The following is a 23,803-nucleotide window of genomic DNA, read 5'->3' as shown; positions in this document are numbered from 1 at the left end:
TATTAGTCAGAAATAGCTAAACGAGCCAGGTCAAACAGAGGTCAGGGGGACATAGATCTGATCTTATCTGCCTAAATTTCTAACCAAAGACCGTCGTAGTATTATTACGACCTACCCCAGCGATAATATAGACGTAATAAACAAAACGCTGATATCAGCAAATTCCATTGGTAACGCTATTAGCGATACAGATTTGGTTTTGCAACACAGTGAACCTTGGTTTGCGCATTTTGTGCCGTAGCTAGCGAGGGGGGCGGGTAATACAGAGAAATATGTTGATATATACTTTACATGGTCAATGGTGGTTACCCTCCCAGAACGTACAACACGCACGTGGCTTTGCACCCCCCAGGCAAAACAGGTAAATTATACGCTCCCGAATACAACTACTGTAATCCTATGGAACATTTAGGTAAGGAGATTACTGCGACTTGTCTATGGTTGGTTAAGAGATATTTCATGCAAGACCTCCATATAAAATATAGCACCTTTGAGAAGGAAATAGAAGAGGTTTTGATAGTAAACTACTTCTAAATACTACACTGATGTCTTATATTGTGTTTTTGTCCAAAGAAAAGATACACTCACGATACAGTACTTTCAGTAAGACATCTTAAAAATGTTTTTTTTTCATGTCTGTTTCTGAGTGAACTTATTTCTTTGCCTAATTTTTGTGCTAAATTCCATGCCGCCATGTTTTTTCTGTCGGTCTATATAATCCCTGAATGAATCTCTATGGTGCACGTAACTATAGGCCGTAATTACAATACACAACATACCACATGTAACATATATACTACAAGGAGTTACAATGATAGCCTGACTTTACTACTGTAGCTTACGGCCATAAAATATAACGAGTCATGCCCACATGCTAATAAACCTGCTACTAGTTTTGAATAATTTTGAACGATCTGGCTGAAACGACATGTGTTACACAAGTATTCTACGATACGACCCACTGACCAACATGCGACAATCCAGTTACGCCGCGCGGTGTAAAACAACGTAACAATCTTTGTAACTCGATCTACATGAAACATTCCTAGTAGCATTAACATGGCTTTTTCATATCACACATACACTAAAACGGTCTTTAGAAAATTGCAGCACGATGAAATCAAGTAAAGCAGGAAAAATTCGCAACCTAGTAGCTCTAGTACAGTTGCCGCAGACGCTAGCAACCTAGCTGTTTCATGTGTTTACTCTTTCATCCACGGGGGTCTCTGTGGGTGGATGTGTCGGTACGTATACGACGGTCGGTATATATACACGAAAAACCCTCACTCGTGGAAAAATCGCACGTGTGTATAGTTACTTGTGGCTAAGAATATTTGTGCGCTACACCCAAGGTAACACGACTTATCTGCTGCCCGAATCAAAACAAAATGTCCTTGACCAACAAAAATGAAGTTCATTGGCTACTAAAGGCCCTTTAATTTACTTTCCTCTCTGGTACTTTTTATGCCATAGAGAAAAAATAATTTACAGTAGAATGCTTCACATTATGCACAGTCCTTTTGCTTCTGCTGAATACGCTCACGTAGTGAGATAATAGCAGTAAACAGTGTTAGGCAGTGTGTCATATGGCGCTAGAATTTGTTAGCCAAGTACATCTAATAGCCAGCCTAATAATATAACCAGCCGCAACACGCCTCCCGGCAAATGCTAGTTGCTACATCATTATCGTAGCTGGTTGGGCAATGGCACGATGAATGCCACTAGTGTCTTGCCCATTCTAGATCAGTCGGATCTCCGCGACCGCAGTCTGTCTGACCCAGTTGGAATAACAATAGAAGCTCACGCGCGAAGAATGGCGTACCCTTTCGCCCGAACTTATCGCTGTCCGCTAGGTTGCCTCGGAACGATTCACGGAGTCAGTCTAGCTGCACGCAAGCTGGAGCCATACTTACGTGCATGTATGTGCACGCACGCAGCGTAAGCTCGTGCGAACGTGCGTGCGTGTATGCGTGCGTGCGTGCGACGCACGCACGCACGCATACACGCACGCACGCACGCACGCACGCATATATATATAATATATATATATATTTGAGAAATCGCCTGGCTCGGCCGAGGAGGAAAGGAAGAAAAACGGGCAGATCCAGACAGAGATACAACGTGGAGAAATACCTTCTGTCAACTATGTTTGGCTTGGAATGCAACGTATCACGAACAGTAGCTAGGCGTGCACGTGAATGTCACTTCTAAGCCAGGGTTCCGGTGGGGGCATTAACAATCACCACATTCCCCGAACCTATGAGACCATACCGCCCGCGCGTCCACGTATACACGTTCTAACCTACTAGTGAGAAATTATCACGCTTACACGTTAGAATAGGTCAGTCGTTCCTGCAATGAGTGACACGCGAATATTTGAGCTAGTATAACTAATAGAGCCAAACACTACATAATATACGTGCTTAAGTACCTACTGATCGCTGCTTATAATAAACGCCATGTACGTCGTGACCTGATGATACATTTCATTCCATTGGCAATCGAAACAACAGACGCGGTGCGCCTGTCCGTTATAAAGTAATATACTCTAGTATATATAATAGTACTGGTTATGCCTATGCCTCGATCACTCACGCGGTATAAAGAGATCATTTCAACTGTGTATGTTGCATGCAGTCTTGAAGTTTACGTAATTCTAAGAATGCGCTACACGAAAAACATTCGTTGAGTTTTCTATAGGCGCAGCGCTTTCTTAAGCTTGCTCAAATATCAAGAACGCGAGTAATTTAATATACGTGCCAAGGGTGAATGAAAACAACTTATATTCATTCCTGATAACAGTAGGCCTATATGTATATCACGTGACATCGCAAAGGTGCACGGTGCCGCTCATTTAATTAGCAAGAAATCGAATTTAACCTACCATATACTGACTGTCAAGTTGACCCGTAGTAGTCATTTAAATTTTACGACAGACTGACAGCCCATGCATGTGCTTACGTTGGTTGCGTTTTTAATTTGCGTAAATATTTTGTGATGTTGACGACGAAATTGAGGAATGATGGTACAATTTACTAGTCCCATAAAATGTTTAATACCCACATGCAATAAACTCCAGCCGATTTTGAAATTGTGGTTGTTTTTATTTCGCTTTGATCTTCGTACGACATTCGATCGTTTCTAGTACTCGATTTCTACGCAAATTTTTGTCATATAGTAGCTGAAGTTATCGCCCTATAACTTAATTATTATCAGCATGATCTACAAATGAATATTCACACATAATTAACTATCATGTATATGAGTGAAAATCCATCGCTGTACACTATACTATAAATATAGATTATTAGTGCTGTATAAGTTATATCAGGCATAGTAAGTGGCCCCAAGCGACCCTGCATTTATAATGATCCGTGTGCAGAAATTACATACATTATGATGGGTAAAGCTTTAGTAGATTCTAGCTGTTGTAAAAAAACAACGTCTACAAGTTCATGGCTCAATAGAGGCCAGAGCAGCTCAAAATTGCTCTCAGCTAGATCGTATTTAGTATTTAGCACAACAGTAAACAAATGCACGACTGTTTCACATGCCAGGGTAAACAAATGGCTAACACCCGACTTCGCCATGAATGTATGTATGTATATATACTCGCCGCGCCCGTCAAGCAAGAATTCCGCAGTTACGAAAAATAGGAGCGCGTTCTCGTGCGAGAAGGCCGATGGGCTTACTCGCTTAACCAAGTTCTCAGTACAATGTCAAGAAAGTGAATCAGATAATCTGGCCTTTCTTTACAAAACCTTCACTATGAACACGCAAGCAAGATTAGTGTCAGCTTCTAAGGTTGCTGTAAAGTGACTTTCAATACGGGTGGTCCGTTTAATGATAATAAATATACCGAGAGCATTTCTGGCTTGACCCACATGCACTGCGTGTACCAGATAATACGCCTGCTCTCAGACAAAGGTTTCGAACTTTGCACGATTGGCAGAGAAAGTGGCAATTACACTAAGCCCTCGCATATACAATGATTACAAGACAAAGATGGCTAGACATTAGCACACAAATAGAAATGTTATTGAACCTGGGATGAAACGGCGAGATCAAGAGATGAGTACATAATGTAGGGTTTACCTCTCGTGTGCACTCATCTCACATTTCCTTTGTTCTTCCCCGCTTCTCATTTTCCTCATCCTTCTTATCGCCTCTATGCCCGAACCCTTTCTCCTTGTCAAAACTCAATTCTCAGTCTTCCCCCTCACTTCTACTTCATTCTAACTATCTCTGCCTTCTCCTCCCCTGTTCCACTACACTCATGAGAAATTCAGCTGGGGCGCAGTGCGTCACTGCTCATCTAAGGCTTAAGGTGGAGTGGGCAATTGAGAGTTGGAAGCAATTGATGATATTTGATATTGAACATAGTCATGTTCGGATATTTCTGTCCACTAATTTATGACAACGAATTACAAATAAGGTAGGTTCTAAAATGTACACACAGCTGCACAAAAACATGCCACTGATCTAGCTCATGATGATCCCATGAGAAACAATAGCGCCAGAAGAACGTCAACGAAGGCCTTGGCGGGTACGATTGTTTTCTGACTACTACGAACGTATTAGTAATCAAGTAGAGAACGTCAACGAAGGCCTCAACGAACGTCAACGAAAATGATTTACTTATTTACTATATATACTAATTGTAAAAAAAGGTTTTATACGAATAATCGCGTAGTTAACCTTTGGCATGATGTTAATCATTTCGTTATACTATGCATATGTCTTATATATATACTATGCATATAGACAACAGACATGCTTTATTAAGAATGTTTATATTAATGACTATGTAGATTAGCCTCCACAATTTAAACGTACCTACCGTACGTGCCACAGACAGATTTTGATGTAGTATATACCAATTATATAAAACCGTTTTATATAAAACCAACATAATCGAAAACTTGGCCGTTGGAGACTAGCTCCAAAAGTTTCACGTCACCTATTAAGATACTAACATATTTGCCCAAGTCTGCCGAGTACAGTAGTAAACACTGATCACATCATATATATATATAATGGCGGAGGGGGGGTAGTACATACTCATATATATATATTATATATATGATCACACCACATCTAAAATACGCTGTATACGTGTATATTATATATATGTATGTAGTGTACGCGCACCACTAACGCATCGATCCTAATTTTAGAGGTGTGTAAAACAAACATGTTATAGGCAAATCTCATCTTCTAGAGAAATCTGAGCCAATGGTAACGAATTTCTGCAGTGAAAGAAGCGAAGACGCATATAAATAGTCTTCCAGTTCCGATGTGCAGATGGCACACGAAAGATTTACGATGACATGGAAGTCAGTAATCCGATAATGAAGGCTATCAATACCTTAGCACATGAGCCAGTGATCATCTGGCGTAGATTTTGAGAGAGCGCGCATCTCACCTCGCAAGTCTCAACGTTGCCACTGGATATAACCTCGTTCGTCTGAGTGTTCTGCTTTGTTTCAACCGTAACAATTTTCGCTCCATCTTCCTCTTCTCCGGTGCTCTGAAAAGTAAGAGATGGTTACTTTATTGATTTGAGTACATAATAAAGATGATCAACATCATCTAGTGATGACAATTTACAGACTAGATTCTTCGTGAACCGCGGACTACTGTGGCTCAAGGGCATGTAATATATGAAGTCGTTGAATCGTGAGGAAATCCACGTAGGCTTAATTGCACGTCACGACCAACGAAGCTATATCTGTTGACAAACGGCAACTAATGACATGGATGAAAAAATCCAATTAACATGCTGAAAAATAAATGACTAGTTATAAAGTCCGGCTCACGTACGCCCGGCCTGCGTTAATTATATCAAGAGCTAATAATATTGTATTATTAGTCCTTGGATATCTATCCTACAACAATGCATTAAATGTGAAAAGGCGAACAGCCGATACGCTTACCAGGTGCAGGAAGAGTGTTAGAAAACGGAATCGGTAGGTGCGATTAGTGAAACGAATTAACTAAATGAGTCACTGCCATCCACAATCATTGTTAATCGACACGCGACTAAATGCATATAAACAATAGCTAATAATACCTATTATATAGCTATTATATGTATTATTAGCTCTTGATATAAAGGTAGATATGTATCAGAAGTAAATAATAGGGAATGTGTATCTGATATGTATCTAAGCCAAGTAGCAGATTATAGCTTACAAGCGTTTTTGATGTATGATTGGTAAACAGCTGACAGGGTTGTTTTTCTAGACATATCACCGCGTCTAAATAGGAAAAGTAGATCAATTTTACAAGTATGCTAGAGTTGAAATAATAATCACTAAAAACGTTGCACGATCACAAACATCACAGCTGTTTCAAATCAAATACGACTGTTTTATTCCGCCGAAGGTTAATAAATCGTAATAGTTTTTGCGATGCTTTTTTCTACACTCTATCCATGTTCTCCGCTCAAGAATCTTTGCACATCCACTATATTTTGTGTGTGTTATGGTATCAGAAGACAACTTGGCAAAGCAATTAGTGTCTATAGACTCTATCAGCTGCGATACTGGGAATCTTTCAAGCGATGTTTTGCAAAAATGCGTAGTATTCTCCTATATGCCGTGCCATGGATGAATGGCTTCACTTTACCTAATAGCCACGTGCTGTAAACAGTACTACTTCAAATCACCAGCACCCATGAAAAAATATGTTTGTGTCAGCGTTGAAACCAAAAATCACAAGCAGCACTCGGCTAGCTTTTGTTTTGTTTTAAGTCTGCGAGCTGTTCCCAGTCCGCGAAAGCTCTCGGCGTTGGTCTCTAGACTATAGACTACTTGTTACAGTTATTTGTTCCCCGTGGCCCTCCTTCAATCCACGCACGAAACACTACTAATGAACTGTTTATTAAGAACGCCATAATTGCTTGTGTTGAAACGTTGCCAACGAAACGCCTTCTTTCTAGAATGGTTAAAAGCTGCGCAGCAAGCATCCGGCCGCAGGAAGCCGACCTCTCGATCCCTTGCTGAAATTTCTCAAGGCAGTCAGCGGGGTGGCCATTGCCGGCAAGGCTTGCAATATAATCATGTTGACTCGTGGGCGTGATAACTATATGCAGCGGCCAAAAAGGAAACATTATGCTTGGAAACTGTTCAGGAACGTCAACCATCAATCACGCTGAAATTCGAAAACGCATATATATGATAAAGTTAGTTAAACGGATCGACTAAAAATAAGAAATCACATGTATTTCGGTAAGTGTAAACGATAAGTGTTTAAATTATGATCGAAAAACCGGTTAATAAATTATGACACAGGCATTGGTTTACAAGCACATACACGCAAAGTACACAGTACACTTGGTTAAAGTAACTAAAATAAAGTTTGAGTAGTAATTTCCCAGCGACGCAATATGTGGCTCTACCATTAAATCACACCAGACTTCGATTCGACTCGATTCGACTCGATTCGATTCGACTTGAATTAAGGCTTATTATGTTATTGAAACTTAATCCGAATTGCACTGTTTAAACACGAGTGACATATACCCGTTAGTCATACCTTTAAATCGTTACTTAAAAATGCATAACATTAATTGTTGCTATATTTTAATTGTATAGCAAATCAAAACTCATTTTAGCAAGCTTATGAACTTGGCAAGCGTATATATGGTATGTTAAAACATACATACTACAAACTTTACCATAGTATCACAACAACATATACAACCGATTAGAATCAGCATTACTTATCAAGTTCTCGATAACCAACAACTAACTATAACAAGAAGCTTATAAAGTGTAATATAAAACGCCGTTGGTGTCATTAACTAACAATGGTGTCAATTGCTTTATGACAACATTGACATCGTTCTTTAGAATGTCTTTCACAAGCCTAGGGGAGAACAAACAGCGAAATGCAGCGCGACAGGTCTACCGCACGCAATAACAATGATAAACGGACAGGATTCCAATTGGCACGCCTAACGTCATCGACCTGTAGTGACTGGTTAGTGAAGCGATATTGTCAAATTACCCTCTGGCGATTCTTGACAAATACCGTCACACTGTTCACCACTTAAACTATATATATATGTATATATATATATATATATATATATATACCGACAAAACTGTTCAACTGGGTGGTACGGCACGAGTGACACATTGCAGGCACAATTAGCTATCACCGCGTTTTGCTCTTGCTCTCGTTGCGCTCTCGTTGATTTCCGATAGCGAGACCGATCGCGCTCACATCGAAGAAGTGTTAATTTAGTCTCAGATCACTGGCACGCGCTGACTAACTATGGTCTGGTCATAGCAAAATCATAATAAGCGTGATATTTCTTGAGTAATGTCAATCAGTCGGGTCACAGTCGAACCACAGACTGGTAGTTACAATGGGGTAGAACGCAGACGTTTGCGCTAGAGTCAGGTGACAGACAATCACCTGTGTACGCCGGGCTAAGATCCCGACACAACGAGAGCAAATACAAAATGCGTAATGCGGTGGAAAACGACTCTTCTGGACAGATAGGAACACACAATATTACACAGAAAATGAAAGGATGTGGGCAGTGAAAATACTTTGAGTGCGAAGAGATATTTACGACATGTATTACATTTATATAGGCACTGCCGAGATATAAAGGTTAAATCATTCACCATGATAAGGTTTCTAGAAACGGATCCTCGCCGTGGGAATTCCACCCGGGCTTGTTCTCACTACCCAATCACACCGACTAATTGCTGGTCTAAACGCTATTTAATTACGAACTCGCGTTTAGCATGAAGGAAGTCTGCTGGGTATATGTATATATAAATATATATATATATATATATATATATATATATATATATGTATATATATATATATATGTTAGAAACCTCAGAACGCGAGCAGTAAATCTCTGATAAAATACAGTTGCAACCAGTGCACGTATACAACTCTAGTAAAGGTTTATCATTCAGTCCGACCGTTCGTCCGTCCGTCCATCTATCCATCCATCCATACGCCCGCCCACGCGCCCGCCTGCGCGCCCGTCCGTCCGTTCGTCCCTATATTCGTCCGTCCGCCTGTACGTCCGTCCGTCCGTCTGTCAGCCCATCCATCCATCCATTTATTCCTACTTCTCCTTCGCCATCTCTCCCCTTTCTCTATAGCTATACGTGTGTGTATGCGTGTGTGCACGCATGCGCGTGCGTGCGTGCGTGTTTTAGTCTCTGTCACTTTTAATAATTAACAAATGCGACTCAAAAGATACAACCTCAACCCTCTGCTTATTTAATTCAAAGCAATTCAAATTAAACTTTCCCGTCTAGCGCGCTCACGGCGTAACATAGGGGGAAGGAACTCTAACAACACTTAGGGATGATGCAGCTATTTGCGGTGCAGTCGGCTGAATACCCCCCCTAAAGCGGCGGTGTCTTTGTATAGCAGTGCCCGGAACCGTCTACCAGCTAGCGCTACCGAATTACACGACTCCTGCATGCCTCAACTAGGACAGCCAGCCAGCTGGAGATAACTGCCACGAGACTTGTACCAATAGCAGCAGCAAACCACTTGACAGGAAATGTTCGGTTTTCATCGACGCCGCGAAAAACTGTAAATCATGTAAGTGGGTCGGCCGTACACGCGCGTGCCAAGATTCCGCTGTCACGTGATTCGGCTATAACGACTTGACGACGATAAAAGACTAGAGCGAAAACATCAGGCGACAGCAAAAATTGCCTCTGGGTAGCAGAAGCGATGATATCGGGTGAAACTTAACAAACAAAAACTTTACAGTAATACCGTACATATAATGACGGCACACACTCTAAATAAATCAGTTGTGATCAAAAGAATCCCTTGAATGCAACGGTTTAGGGTTTTTTGGCAGCAGCTGTCTGTACGTAAATTATTACGCTCCCACCTGTTATTATTACTGCGCAAGATGAAAGCAACGTAAAATATACATCTCCAGAACTGCAGGACAGTAAGTAGATATATAATTCAGCTATCATTTTTAAATTTGACAAACTGGCTCTATTGACAAACGGACTTCCCTATTATCTACTCCTGATGTATATCAATGCGCACAATTTAATAAACAATATGTATAGCTCAACATATCTGCTTCCTATATGTAGGTAGATCTGCGAGCAGTGTATCAAATATTGCGTTAGAATTGGTCGGCTCCCTCGCCCCCGCATAGTCGCAGACGGACCACGACAGGGTGGAACACGAAAGGAAAGTAATAGTATATTGTTTACCATTTGAACGGTCAAGCCTATTTAGTTGTGACCTGCGTCCCACAGCGGGCAGTCAGCAGACCTACATTCTCTCGAGGATTACCTACACTGTTATATAACAATGAATAAGGAAACTGACCTCATCCGTGGTTGCATAATACGATAGATCTATATTCAGAGGTGAGAGTTAGGTAGCTCTGAAAGAGGGTCTGCAGCAGCTATACGTAGGTGAGCCACCTATAGCTCACTCTGCTAGTCGACGATTAGCCACATATGTGTAGATAACCAAACGAATTCACATTACTACGCATATAGGCCTACGTATTGTGAAAACAATTGTTTGCAAATATTATTTGACCAGTAGGCCCTACGGGAATGACCGAATCACTCATCAAACCAGTTGCTCGTATAATTGTCGTCTAAATTGTCAATAGCCGCCCCGGATGTTTTTGCAGTCAAGCAAATATGACAAGATGCCATAAACGTGTGTGGACCTAAATACTGGTTTCCTGCATCGTAAAACAAACCCGAGAATGTGGACAAGTTCCTATATAGTTTTACGAGATTCCATGCATTCTACCTCAATGAGTCACTATACTAACAATCATTACAACACGATGGACACATTCGGTGCAGAAAATATGTCGCACTTCGTCGCGTTCCTGATTATACACGGAACTTCATAAACGTCACGAATACAATACACTAGGCGTAATAAGAATTAAGTTACAAGAAAATGAAGAAGGAAAGAAAGATTTCTGGGTCCAATATAATATATATATATATATATATGTGTAAATACCTCTGTGGACATGTGCAAGTGCACAACTCCAGTACTCCGTCTTTTCTCTCTCATTCGTCTCTTTTCTTTCCTGGCATTCGTTGGTCGGCCCCTCTTGTCATTTGACCTCAGACCCGTTGACCGGCCCGGCGATTCTCGTGAATTTGATGCGTTGTAAGAGTCATTAGTGGTTTGATCTGTCTGCTCATCGTCGATGGGCATGTGCGGTGGAAGTCCAATCTGCATAGCACAGTTCTCCTTGTCGCTATTGTGTTTATCCAGTGAGATCTGGGAAAGTTCGTTGAAATTGATGCCATTGTTCAATTTATTGGCGATTTTTGGTTTGAATCGAGGCGACAGGGCCTCCACTACCGACTCACATCGATTGCTTGCTGTTTGCGTGCAATCTTCGTATTCGTCATAGGCGTAGTCGTAGTCACATACATTGTTGTCATTTTCCAGCTCGTCTGTCAAGCAACCTGAAGCCATTGCGCTGATCGCTTTAACCACAGCGGTGGATGGGAAACTTCCTCGACCTTTGCTCCTCCGCGGCCGTGAAGACAACTGTTCTGTTTTTGGCCTGAACACCGTTGTTATGCCTGTTGGTGTTGGTGTTATTTATAACTCGGCGCTCCGGCACTTATCTGCTGGTCTGCAACGTTACTGTACAGTCTCAGTCTGCACAACATCACAAGGTGATGACTTTCGGAGATGAAATGTTGTCGCAATCACGAACCGATTTCGACAGAACTTGCTTGCCCGTAATCTTTCTACTCCAATAAACAAACGACCAAGATTTTACTACGAGCACTTTCTATATCGTACCTCGGCCACGGTCATTGACTGCAGTAGGTGATCCGCGGGAATGTTACCGCGCGTGCTTATGCCCCGAATCGCGAGTAGCCAGCCTTGCGTGACTCGCGTGAAGGTCCGCTATTCACGGCAGATTCCGCTATAATGTGCCCGCGAGGGGGCGTGATCTTACAAGCAACATGGAAGCGGGAAAGGATAGAGAACATTTGTTGGCACTAAAAGGTATTTTTTCATGCACCGTAGTAATGTCAGCCTTACTTTACAGATGCACACTTAAAGCAATCGAATAATCTGTTTTGGATAGACCTTATGTAGACCCATTAATGAATTTCAATAAAAACGACACCGTATTAGTGGCTAGAGGCAGAGCCTAGTCTAGGGCACAGCACCACAGCCACAGGCACTTGAGCTGATAGGGTCTATCATGTCTCCCGGGGTAGACCAATATGGCAATAAATTGTTCCCTAAAAATTTTTATATTCTGATGTTATTTTAGGGCCCAATAGCCTTCCATAGACAAAACCTGTGAATTCTGTCGTGCAAAATGCACGACAACCTTTTTACTATTTACGGCCGTGTTACATAGAAAATCAAAGAAATACCTAAAGCCGTCGCTTTATTAACATCTTACCTACATTACAAAACACTTGTCATGCAGTATTCTCCTCTTTAATCACGTTTATTTTAGGTAGTGGCTAAACGACCGGACCCGGTTTCGGAGGCCTGAAAACTAAACAACCGGCTCTCTTCTCTGATTGGTCAGTTTCCGAACATAACAGGACAAATATATTAGGAAAATTTTTAATGCAAAACATAAAGAAATATATTGAATTCCTAACATAAACAAAAGTTACAGAACAAATAAATGAATACGGAACAAATAAATGCAGAAACAAATAAAATACAAAGAAATAGAAAGCAGAGGAAAATAAAAACACCTTATGGGGTTCGAACACGGTACTTTACTATCAAGAAGCGAACACTCTACCGTTGAGCCACTGCAACCAACTTGAAAGTTAGAGCTATAGACCCTAACCCTAACCCTAACCCTAACCCTAACCCTATCCCTAATTCTAAAATAAAATAAAATTAGCCAAAAATAATAATAAATGAAATAGTGACAAAATTAGCCAATCAGAGAAGAGAGCCGGTTGTTTAGTTTTCAGGATACCAAAACCGGATCCGGTTGTTTAGACACTTCGTTTATTTTATTAAAACATCACGACATAAAAATCACGCAAACTTCGCTACACACAAAACTGCCAATCTTGCATTGAACCGCACCGGACAGCGTCACAGCGATGATTTCATTGGCCGGTGAGAAATGTCGTTGTGCGGTTCAATGCAAGATTGGCAGTTTTGTGTGTAGCGAAGTTTGCGTGATTTTTATGTCGTGATGTTTTAATAAAATAAACGTGATTAAAGGGGAGAATACTGCATGACAAGTGTTTTGTAATGTAGGTAAGATGTTAATAAAGCGACGGCTTTAGGTATTTCTTTGATTTTCTATGTAACACGGCCGTAAATACTAAAAAGGTTGTCGTGCATTTTGCACGACAGAATTCACAGGTTTTGTCTATGGAAAGCTATTGGGCCCTAAAATAACATCAGAATATAACATTTTTTAGGGCACAATTTATTGGTCTACCCCCGGGGTACTGCCGGAACGTACCCTGGGTACGGTCCGGTATACCGGAACGTACCCTGGTACTATATTATATGCCGGACCGTACCTAGCCTACTCCACTAACGAGTATAGGGAGTCGCCTACGCCTACTCCCTAACCCGAACCCGAACCCGAACCCTAAACCTAACAACCCTAACCCTAACCCTAATCCTAACCCTAACCATATCAAATAGTGACCAGGGTACGTTCGGCAGTACCCTGGGGGACATAGACACCTAATGAGCCGGTACTTGAAGCGTTTCCATAAAGGAGTGGCTACGGGTACGGTAAGCCGTATATTATGTCTCGAGGCTACGGGTACGCGGAGTCCATTCGATTTCATTCTTAACGGACAAAGATGGCGGCGGTGGCGCCAGATTGTCGAAATAAGCCTTGGGAAAATAAATTACGAATTTGAGAGTTAGACTGAGGCTAGATCTAACCCTAACCCTAACGCCATAAAGGGGCTTCAACGAACGACGGCTACCGTACCTCCAGCCACTGGGTTCAATAAAATATAATGCTAACTAAATACGAAATCTATTTACTACCAAATTCTTAATGTTTCTATAGGCCTAGCTACTCTCTTTCATCTATTATTGCCGACAGTTTCCTGTAAATTCAGCGTATATATGGTTGGATGTAGGATTTGGACGGAATTTACAGGAAACTGTCGGCAATAATAGGTGAAAGAGAGTAGGCCTATAGAAACGTTAAGAATTTGGTAGTAAATAGATTTCGTATTTAGTTAGCATTATATTTTATTGAAACGCTTCAAGTGCCTGTGCATAGCACCGCCACCGGTGCACCCTGACACAGGCACATGCATGCAGGCACTTGGAGCCACAGCCTCAGCCTCAGAAAAAAAAGCCTCAAAAGTAAATAAACACGAAATGTATTTACTACCAAAGTCTTAATGTTTCTCTACTCTATTTCACCTATAATCACTAGACCAATAAATTGTGCCCTAAAAATTTTTATATTCTGATGTTATTTTAGGGCCCAAATAGCCTTCCATAGACAAAACTTGTGAATTTTGCACGATAACCTTTTCACTATTTACGGCCGTGTTACATAGAAAGTCAAAGAAATACCTAAAGCCGTCGCTTTATTAACATCTTACCTACATTACAAAACACGTCATGCAGTATTCTCCTCTTTAATCACATTTATTTTATTAAAACATCACGACATAAAAATCACGCAAACTTTGCTACAAACAAAACTGGCAATCTTGCATTGAACCGCACCGGACAGCGATGATTTCATTGGCCGGTGAGAAATCCGGTGCGGTGAAAATGCCGGTCAAATGCTCATCTGCAACACACAAGTAAGCCGCACGCTAGCTGCTGCACCTTCACACATAAATATATATAGCAGGTAGGAAAGCGTGCTGCCAAAATTCGCTCGATGCTTGCTTGATTTCATACGAATACAACACAAATATTCAACCATTCTACTCTATCTTTGTTTCTATTTGAAGAACAGTGTTCACTTGTTATAAAAAGCTGCAAGTACAGGGCTATAGGCGGCGCACTGCATTTTAGAAAATAACAAGCTGCTTTCCAACTCCCGTACGAGCCCCGTCACAGCCGCCAGTGGAGCGTTGCAAAAACGTTGCAGCGTTGCGGCGCAAAAATGAGGTAACGAAGAGCGCCGGTGGGTGTTTCCTGATTCCGCCAGCCATTTACATAAACTGCGCAACGGGAGCGAACGCGAGAATTTCGTCAGGCTTTGTGTGATTTTGCGTGACACAGCTCGGTTACGAACACAGACAGTATGTTTTTATAACAAGTGAACACTGTTCTTCAAATAGAAACAATGATGGAGTAGAATGGTTGAATATTTGCGTTGTATTCGTATGAAATAAAGCGAGCGTCGAGCGAATTTTGCCAGCACGCTTTCCTACCTGCTATATATTTATGTGTCAGTGTGCAGCAGCTAGCGTGCAGCGGCCAGCGTGTGACAGTGTGTTGTAGATGAGCATTTGGACGGCATTTACAGGAAATTGTCGGCAATAATAGGTGAAAGAGAGTCGAGAAACATTAAGACTTTGGTAGTAAATAGATTTCGTATTTATTTAGCATTATATTTTATTGAAACGCTCCAAGTGCCTGTGCTTGGAGCGTTTCAATAAAATGAGAAAAATTTTGGGGGGGCGAGTCAAATTTTTGAGTTACTGGCCCAAATGGATTGTTGGAGGCCCAAATTTTTTATACCGAATAGGTGACTGACGGAAAAGAAAAAAATGAATTCCGTCTGCTGAGTCTGAGTGACGATCCAAAATTTAATTTGTGTGACACAAATAAGTCTATGATAAAATAACAAAGCTGTTCACACAACCTGAGTTGTTTTTACTGCAAACACTTTTGGTATACAGAAAAAAAAAATGGATGCGCAATCTCATTTGACACGCAATCTCATGTGTCAGCTATCGGATAATATTGTTAACGATGTTTGTTGTCGATCTTTTCCGCATTGTTTATTCGTTACTTATTATAGAATACAATAACAACAAATCAGCATGTAACTTACTTGGCGTATTTCGAGGGCTGCCGCTTATTCTCTGCCTCCCCAACCCGTTTCAGAAAACCCCAGGCGTCTTTCGAAGCCCCCGCCATTTTTGGTGTCACTAGGCAAGTTTAGCGACCGACATTTTCATTGGTTTAGAATTGTAGCATTTGACCAATCACTGTCCTCGTAACAGATCGCAACTTCCGTAGACTGGTTTTTAGCACTAGACCGGTACCCACTCGCGGTTGCTATGCTAGATGTCAGTGTAGCAGGAGAGTCGAAGAGTACCAGTCTACTCCGCTGTCAGCAAGCTCAGTCGGAACGAAAATGCGCGAGTGTGGTCTGATTGTATCCTACCGTGGACTCCGGTTTAAGATTATGATTAGTTAGTAAGCAAAGAACAACTCAAACATATCAGTAAATTTGTTTATTTGTTGAAATATTGGCAGTCGCCCAAGCTTTTTTGGGGGGCCAGTGACTACTTGACTTTGTGCAATTTTCGGTCGCCCGAGCTAGACATTTGTCGCCTGTGGCGAGTAGGCGACCGTCCATTTGAGGCACTGAGAACGTATCCTTCTTTGCCCTATATAAGATGTGTTGTTAAAAAGTGAGTTGTCATGATAATCGTGATGACTAATTTTCGAAGAAAATGTTTTCCCTGTTGCTTTACAAATTTTCCATGCTGCCTTAAAATTGCTCAATAAGCTGAAGGCAAAATAACTACATTTTCACAATGCATTCTCTGTTGCTGTTGCACCTTTGAAACAAACTATGGAAACTTATTACCTCTCGTAGTTTTAGGTCAAATAAAGTAAGGTTATGCATGCATTATGATGATTAAACGATTATCTGATCATAATCGATTGATCAATCGGTTTGGTGGAACTAATAATCGATCATTATATTCCAGCCGATTCCCATCGCTAGATGGCGTATATAAATCGTTTTTATGCTTGTTTCCGTTTTACAAAGTAACACTTTATGTAAATACAAATTGTTTTCACAGATAGTCTTTGTATTTTAGATTTGGAGTCTAGTGTAGGATGTTATCATTATAATATACTTCATAGATGAGAGTTTTGATCAGAATTATTACTGTATTACTAATGCCACGAGTTATCAAGAGTGTGTATAAGTCGGCTATTTACAAGGTAAAAACAAATATAAAACAAATTAAAATACTGAACATATTGGTTCTTACACTAACATTAAAAGATAGCATGACACAGTCTTCAGTAATAATTTGAATAAAATGTTTATATATATTACTAACTTTTTCAATTTAATATTTATGAAAATTTTAATTAAAGGCTGCTGGTGTGCGTGATATAGGTGGCGGGTGCTATTGTTTGTGCTGCTTCTTGCAGTTGCGATACAAATTATCGTCTGGCCTAATATAGCAATAATCGGAAATTCACATATGGGAATGAACATTTATTTCAGTGATGCGGCTAACAAAGCCGTCTTTCTTCAGTGACCCGAGACTGCCAGTTGATCCACATGACCTAACTGGCTCCTTACAGCATACAATGTCTGGTAAAATCTGGGCTGTGGAGTCATGTGATCAGTTTCCCATCAGTGACCTTCTCACATTACCACAGAGTTTTGGGTATGTCATTTTAATAGTCTAGTGACCAGAACACTGAAAAAATGGTAATGTAGTACTCCACCTGGTCTCGTACCTATACTTGGTATGATACCATAAAGTGACAGTACTATGGCTCAAGGGGTCGTTGTCGTAACAGGTACTACAGATATGTACCCGAGGTACATATATGTATACACAAAGTGTACTACACTTGTACTACAGAAATGTACCCTCACCCTAACACTAACCCTAATCCTAACCCTAACCCTAACCCTAACTCTAACCCTAACCCTAACCCTAAACATACCTCATATAAAATTATAAACAATACTAAAAACCTAAAACTACCTCGGGTACATATCTGTAGTACCTGTTACGACAACGACCCTTCGTGCAGTACTATGCCCATAGAATATTTTTAGGTATAATATACTGAGGAAGTGATAGGATATCTCCATGCCAGAGATCAATTTTGTTGGTATCAAATAATATCTGATTATGAAAAGTACACATGGTTCACATATTGCCTTGTAACAAAGCTTTGCCAACCACCGCCCCCTATAAATCGAATATTTTCTGAAAATAGCGGGAACTACTCTTTTTCAACTGTGTGGTAACTCTAATGATGTAACCATTGCACAGAGGACATTAAAAGACCAGAATATTTACATAATTTCCTTACGAAATCACATTGTTCTTTCAGTTTTTTGCCACTAACAATAAAAATTATCAAATAGCCTTATATTTTAAAGGACTGTGTACCACAATAGATGGAGTGTGTTTTATTGTGATAAATTAAGATGAAATGCAATTAACAAGGTATTAAAGTACATAGAGGTAGCTGATGCGTATAGTGTGGTAATTTTGACCAATAGGTATAAATTCATTCGCCTGAGGGTACAGAAGCAGAAAATGAATATTTTTATTTTTAGATTATTTTTGGGCATGTTGTGGCATCATACAGTCACATCCCCAGATTTACATAGAGGTATACAGGGTTTAAGCTTGAATTGCCACCATCAAATGAAAGTTCTTGTTGTGTGGAGCACAAATGTAATATTCTATGGGGTGTTTTGAGAATTGGGTCTTAGACTAGTATATCAGATGGGCTAGAGCACTTTGTGTGCTTTAATAAGGTACTGTTCTTTTGCTAACTATTTGCTGGTATCTATATTAGCCTAGGTAAGCTCATAGCTCGGGATTTCGCTATTTCGTGATTGCAATTTTGACAATCTGTTCGACAGGAACATTTTCCTTGGTGAGACGTTCACAAGTTGCATCAGTATCCACAATGAAAGTGACCAGCTAGCAAAAGATGTTGCAATCAAGGCAGGTACCATAAGCGTGTTTGGTAGTATAGTTCAGTGAGCATTTCATCTGGCCCATTCAGGGTCATTTGCTTATGTGTACTAGCTGATTGGCTACTCAAAAGTAAAATATATTATAAAGAGTCATGCTGTACCAAAATGTTACTGTGTGATTGAGTTATAATATAATGATATATCTTGGCTAATATAGTGGTTACGTATTTCAGGCTGATCTGCAGACAAGTTCTCAGCGGGTGTCTTTATCAGCCAACACGCCAGAAGTCATTCAGGAGTTGGCACCAGATGCCAGTATAGATGATGTCATTAGTCATGAGGTTAAGGAACTTGGAACTCACATGTATGTATTGATTTGTATAGAACAAACTGTAAATGACCATCACTGACCTCTACTGCCAAATCAAATTTAATTTATCACGTCACATTTTGTTTCCAGTGGGATATGCTATTAATTTTATTTCAGCATTTGTTCTGATCTCTGCAGTGCTTTGCCTTTGACGTAGGTCTTATTAAATAGATATGATGTGAACGTAGCCTCTTTGTCCTAAACTTTGCAGATTAGTTTGCGCAGTGAGTTACACAACCCTGCTGGGTGAAAAGCTGTACTTTCGGAAGTTCTTCAAATTTCAGGTAAACCCGATAAACAGTATTTTTACCTCATCGCACATATTTAGTAGGTAATAGCATAACAACATCATGATTTCTATGTGTGATTCGACATTCGTACAGGTGCTAAAGCCAATAGATGTCAAAACCAAGTTCTACAACTATGAGGATGAAATGGTGTACTTAGAGGTACAAATACAGAACATCACCTCTTCGCTTATCTGCATGGAGAAGGTGGTGCTGGAGCCTTCAGCTCTCTATTCTGTCAAGAACCTCAACACAGTCAATACCAGTCAGTACGTGTGGCCTTGTAACAATGTTGAAGACCTGTCACCTGAGACTTAGAACATGTATTATTTGCTTTCATAAGCTGTGCTTACATTATGTGATTTTGTACACGGTTTTAAATAAATAGCACATTCACTGGGATTAAGAAAAAGAAAAATAGACTTGGAAATGCAGATTCTACATTGGGGCAGAATCTATAAAATTCAAATGATAATTGTTAAGTGCTAACATCTACTTAGGCCAAAACAAAATATAGCTGTGGTTACGATTTCCCAACCGACCCTATTTATTCCCAGCGACCCTAAACATTTTAATTGTCAATTTTCTTTAAAGTAAAAAAAAAAAATATATATATATATATATATATATATAAAATATGAATTGGACAGTTCCTGCTTTAAAAGGCACAACGCACATCCTTCGGATATGGTTCGTAAATTTTCAAGAAAATAAAATGTTTTCCCTACCTACCTACCCTATTTTTTTCGGCTTGTAACGGTAACCACCCATATATTTTGTTTTGGCCTTAGTAGAAAGAAACATTTCTTAATATATGTAAAATATTGTACCACAGAAAAACGACATTTGGCGACATTGCATATCTTGGTCCACTCGATACCAGGCAGTTCCTATACTGCTTGCATCCAGTGCCAGGAAGCACTGACTGGACAGCATTGCATGGAGTGACAGTCATTGGAAAGCTGGACATCATCTGGAAGTCCAATATGGGCGAGAAAGGAAGACTACAGACTAGTCCGTTGCAGAGAATGGTCAGTTGCTTCTTCTGGTCTTGTTAAAGGTGAAATGGTTTTTTAAATGATCAGTTCTCAAATAAATCAAAAAATGAATAAATATGGACAAATTAAGTCAAACTTGTCAGCGTACATATTACTGATTACTTCAGCATAAAAAATTATTCTGAGTTCCTGCTGTTATAAGCTACATAACAGTAAATGAACAGCAAACGTGCACCTGCTACAGAGCTGCCAACATTAGCAGCCGAGTTAGAGTTGAGAGTGAGGTTATGCGAGGGAGCGGAGCGACCGAGGGGCCACCCCCCTCCAACACCAGGGAGCTTTTGCATTTTTCAGCTCGAAATTTTGCATTATGGTTCATACTTAAGTGAGTTTTTAAACATACACATGTATGTTATGCAATGCACTGTAGTTCTGCTTTTAAAAGGCTACTAGACTACCGTATAGTGGAACGGAACCGGAATGAGCGGGCTTATTATAGACAGGGGTTTTAGCCAATCAGGTTAGTTGCTCCTCCATCTTCTCAGGCTAAACTCACTTACATAAAACTGTTCTTATTGGCAAGTAAGGACGAGATCTAGAACCGTTCAGCGAATTGAAATGCTCTGGAGTATACTTCGGTTTTTAGCTCGCTTTGACATCGTCAAGATGAGCTATTGCCATGGGGTGTAGTCTGTCGTACGTCCGTCCGTCCGTCAACATTTGGCTACGGTCAACGATAACTCAAGAACCGTTTGACCCACATGTTTCAAATTGCATATAGTTGTTACTCCTATGGGAGAGATGTGAACGTCCTATTTTGGAGCACGCAAGTTGACGTACATTCGAGCCACGTCCACCTTTTGGCAAAAATGGAAATGGCCATAAGTCAGTTCAGGTTCAATGGATTTTGCTAATTTCTGGTATGTGAATGAATGAGGACTGGCCCCAAAACATATCACACAGGTTTTTATTTTATTTTTAATTATGCAAATTAGGTAAATTTTGGCAATTTCACTATGCATTTGAGTGTCTGCCTACGGTCAACGATAACTCAAGAACCGTTTGACCCACATGTTTCAAATTGCATGCAGGTGTTACTTCTATGGGAGAGGTTTGAACGTCCTATTTTGGAGCACGCCAGTCGACCTACTTTCGAGCCACGCCCACTTTTTGGCAAAAATGGAAATGGCCATTTAAGTCATTTCAGGTTCAACGGATTTTGCTCATTTCTAGTATGTGAATGAATAAGGACTGGCCCCAAAACATATCACACGGGTTTTGATATTTTTTTTAAATTATGCAAATTAGGTAGATTTTGGCAATTCCACTATGCATTTCAGTGTCTGCCTACGGTCAACGATATCTCAAGAACCGTTTGATCCACATGTTTCAAATTGAATACAGTTGTTACTCCTATGGATTTGAACTTCTTATTTTGGAGCACGCCAGTCGACCTACTTCCTTTCATTTTTTGGCAAAAATGAAAATGGCCATCTAAATTCATTCGATTTTGTTAAATTTTGGTATGTGAATATGTAAGGCTAGCCCCAAAACAGTATATATATAATACTCGTACAGTATTTTTCCATGCACGGGTAATGAGAGACATCCTATAATAATATTATGCTGTATTCGTGAGCGCCTATGCGTGTGACACATCATCGCTGTTTTTAAATGAATAGCAACCGGTATTTCCGACGACGCAATCTAACCCATGGCGTTTATATTTTACCCGTCGTTAGCTCTACCGGTGTAGCCCCTCTTGGCTCCCACTACTGAGCCCTCTCCACCTTCCTGTAGCGAAAGCGGTAAGGGCTTCACCGGTAGAGCTAACTTGTGGGCTGCGACGCTTCGCTGTAAATAACGCCAGCGTCTTCCTTGCTTCTCACAGCTGCTGGATATCGGACTCAAAGTATCTGTGGATTATTAGCGCACCCGTCTGTCTGTCTATAGGGGTAAGTATAAATGCCGGTCGTTTGTGTGTGTGTGTGTGTGTGTGTTTGTTTGTTTGTGCGCGCGCGCGTCCGTGCGTGCGTGCGTGCGTTTGTGCGTGCGTGTGTGTGCGTGTGTGTGTGTGTGCGTGCGTGTGTGTGTGCGTGCGTGCGTGCGTGTGTGCGTGCGTGCGTCCCACGTCATTACAATGGCATACTTTAAACAAGCTTCGTTAGCAGCGAGCACACGTTGTGCGCTGTCACGCTGTCACGTGTTACGGAGCGCGGCGCCTGTCATAATTAAACTATCGTGACGCGGCGCTTTATTTCGCAAAAATAAATTTCATTATTCGTCGCGTTGGACGTCATCAGCATAAAGGGCGTCTCCCGCGGTTCGCTCGCACATCAAACACAACCTTCACTATATGAAATTAGGCGCACACACATGCCGACCGTTCTATGCAACATAACGCATATATGTGTGTATGTATGCGTATGTATGTATGCGTATGTGTATGTATGTGCTATCTATGCTTTACCATATTGTATATACTATGCAGTACATTACCAAATTTAATACGACTAGTCATAACTTTAATTGATAATACTTATAAGTATAGTTATGTGTGAGTGAATGCTTAAACTCGGCTATCAGAAGTTGATGATGAATCTATTATATTCATTCGAATGCTATATGACCTTTCTCACGTTTAACGCGATGAGAACGTCTTCATTTTAATACGTTACAAGTGCCAGCTAATTTTTAACACGGTTCAAACGTGTGAATTTGAGTAGATTTTAATACGACGATTCGAACGTGAAACCCTTAGTCGATTTCATTGAAACACGCTTCTAGCTTGTGCATTCTTAACCCACGACGTATAAACGCGGTTGAAATACATTAAACTAGGTAGATTTTGGCACGCTTTTAGCGTATGAGTTTTGATTGACGTTCACACTTATTGAGCCGGCCTGTGAACAGTTGTAAAATATTGCAGGGTTCTAGTGCACGACAGATGCGGGATTTCTTCTATGAACATTGCTCTAAGATATAGTAGAATCATGTTAGTGTATTGCTCTAATAGACACGAGCTCCCTGCGTGCGGGGGTGATGACGTCAGGGGACTCGAAGATTTTACGTGTTACTTTGCAGGCGAATCTGTTCTTTCTCTGTAACATCATGAGAGTGCTGATCACCAAGCTACGTGCGGTTAACACGGCCGAGTCGCATCAGACCTGGTGAGTATACACACACACACATGCACACACACACACACACACACACACACACACACACACACACACACACACACACACACACACACACACACACACACACACAC

The 23,803-nt window shown here is 40.7% G+C and overlaps 2 protein-coding genes across 2 annotated transcripts in view; one reads left to right on the top strand and one right to left on the bottom strand.

The window, feature by feature from the left end:
- Positions 1-5,320: 5,320 nt before the first annotated feature.
- Positions 5,321-11,888, bottom strand: LOC106813172. The gene is made up of 2 exons (XM_014817244.1): positions 11,014-11,888; positions 5,321-5,530 (listed from the first exon to the last, which is right to left on the bottom strand). The coding sequence occupies exons 1-2, from the start codon at positions 11,479-11,481 to the stop codon at positions 5,321-5,323; spliced, it is 678 nt and encodes a 225-aa protein (XP_014672730.1). The 5' UTR covers positions 11,482-11,888.
- Positions 11,889-11,968: 80 nt separating this feature from the next.
- Positions 11,969-23,803, top strand: part of LOC106813479 (trafficking protein particle complex subunit 13-like) — a 22,990-nt gene continuing 11,155 nt past the window's right edge. Inside the window, exons 1-7 of the mRNA XM_014817623.1 lie at positions 11,969-12,027; positions 17,429-17,594; positions 18,818-18,902; positions 19,108-19,238; positions 19,456-19,528; positions 19,628-19,800; positions 20,367-20,562. Coding sequence (XP_014673109.1) covers positions 11,985-12,027; positions 17,429-17,594; positions 18,818-18,902; positions 19,108-19,238; positions 19,456-19,528; positions 19,628-19,800; positions 20,367-20,562 — 867 coding nt within the window. The 5' untranslated portion in view covers positions 11,969-11,984. The remainder of the gene's footprint in view (positions 12,028-17,428; positions 17,595-18,817; positions 18,903-19,107; positions 19,239-19,455; positions 19,529-19,627; positions 19,801-20,366; positions 20,563-23,803) is intronic.

The sequence above is a fragment of the Priapulus caudatus genome, unplaced genomic scaffold (genome assembly GCF_000485595.1).
Source record: "Priapulus caudatus unplaced genomic scaffold, Priapulus_caudatus-5.0.1 Scaffold23, whole genome shotgun sequence".
NCBI classification, from domain to species: Eukaryota; Metazoa; Priapulida; class Priapulimorpha; order Priapulimorphida; family Priapulidae; genus Priapulus; species Priapulus caudatus.
The sequence above is the reverse complement of the archived record's forward strand: the minus strand, read 5'-3'. Positions and strand labels throughout refer to the sequence as shown.

What these genes read in the sequence shown, in the direction of transcription:
- LOC106813172 (XM_014817244.1), bottom strand. Translation starts at nt 11,481, where the DNA reads ATGGCTTCAGGTTGCTTGACAGACGAGCTGGAAAATGACAACAATGTA. An exon ending in ACTTGCACATGTCCACAGAG is followed by an intron (nt 5,531 to 11,013) that starts GTATTTACACAT and finishes CTTACTTTTCAG; the next exon opens with AGCACCGGAGAAGAGGAAGA.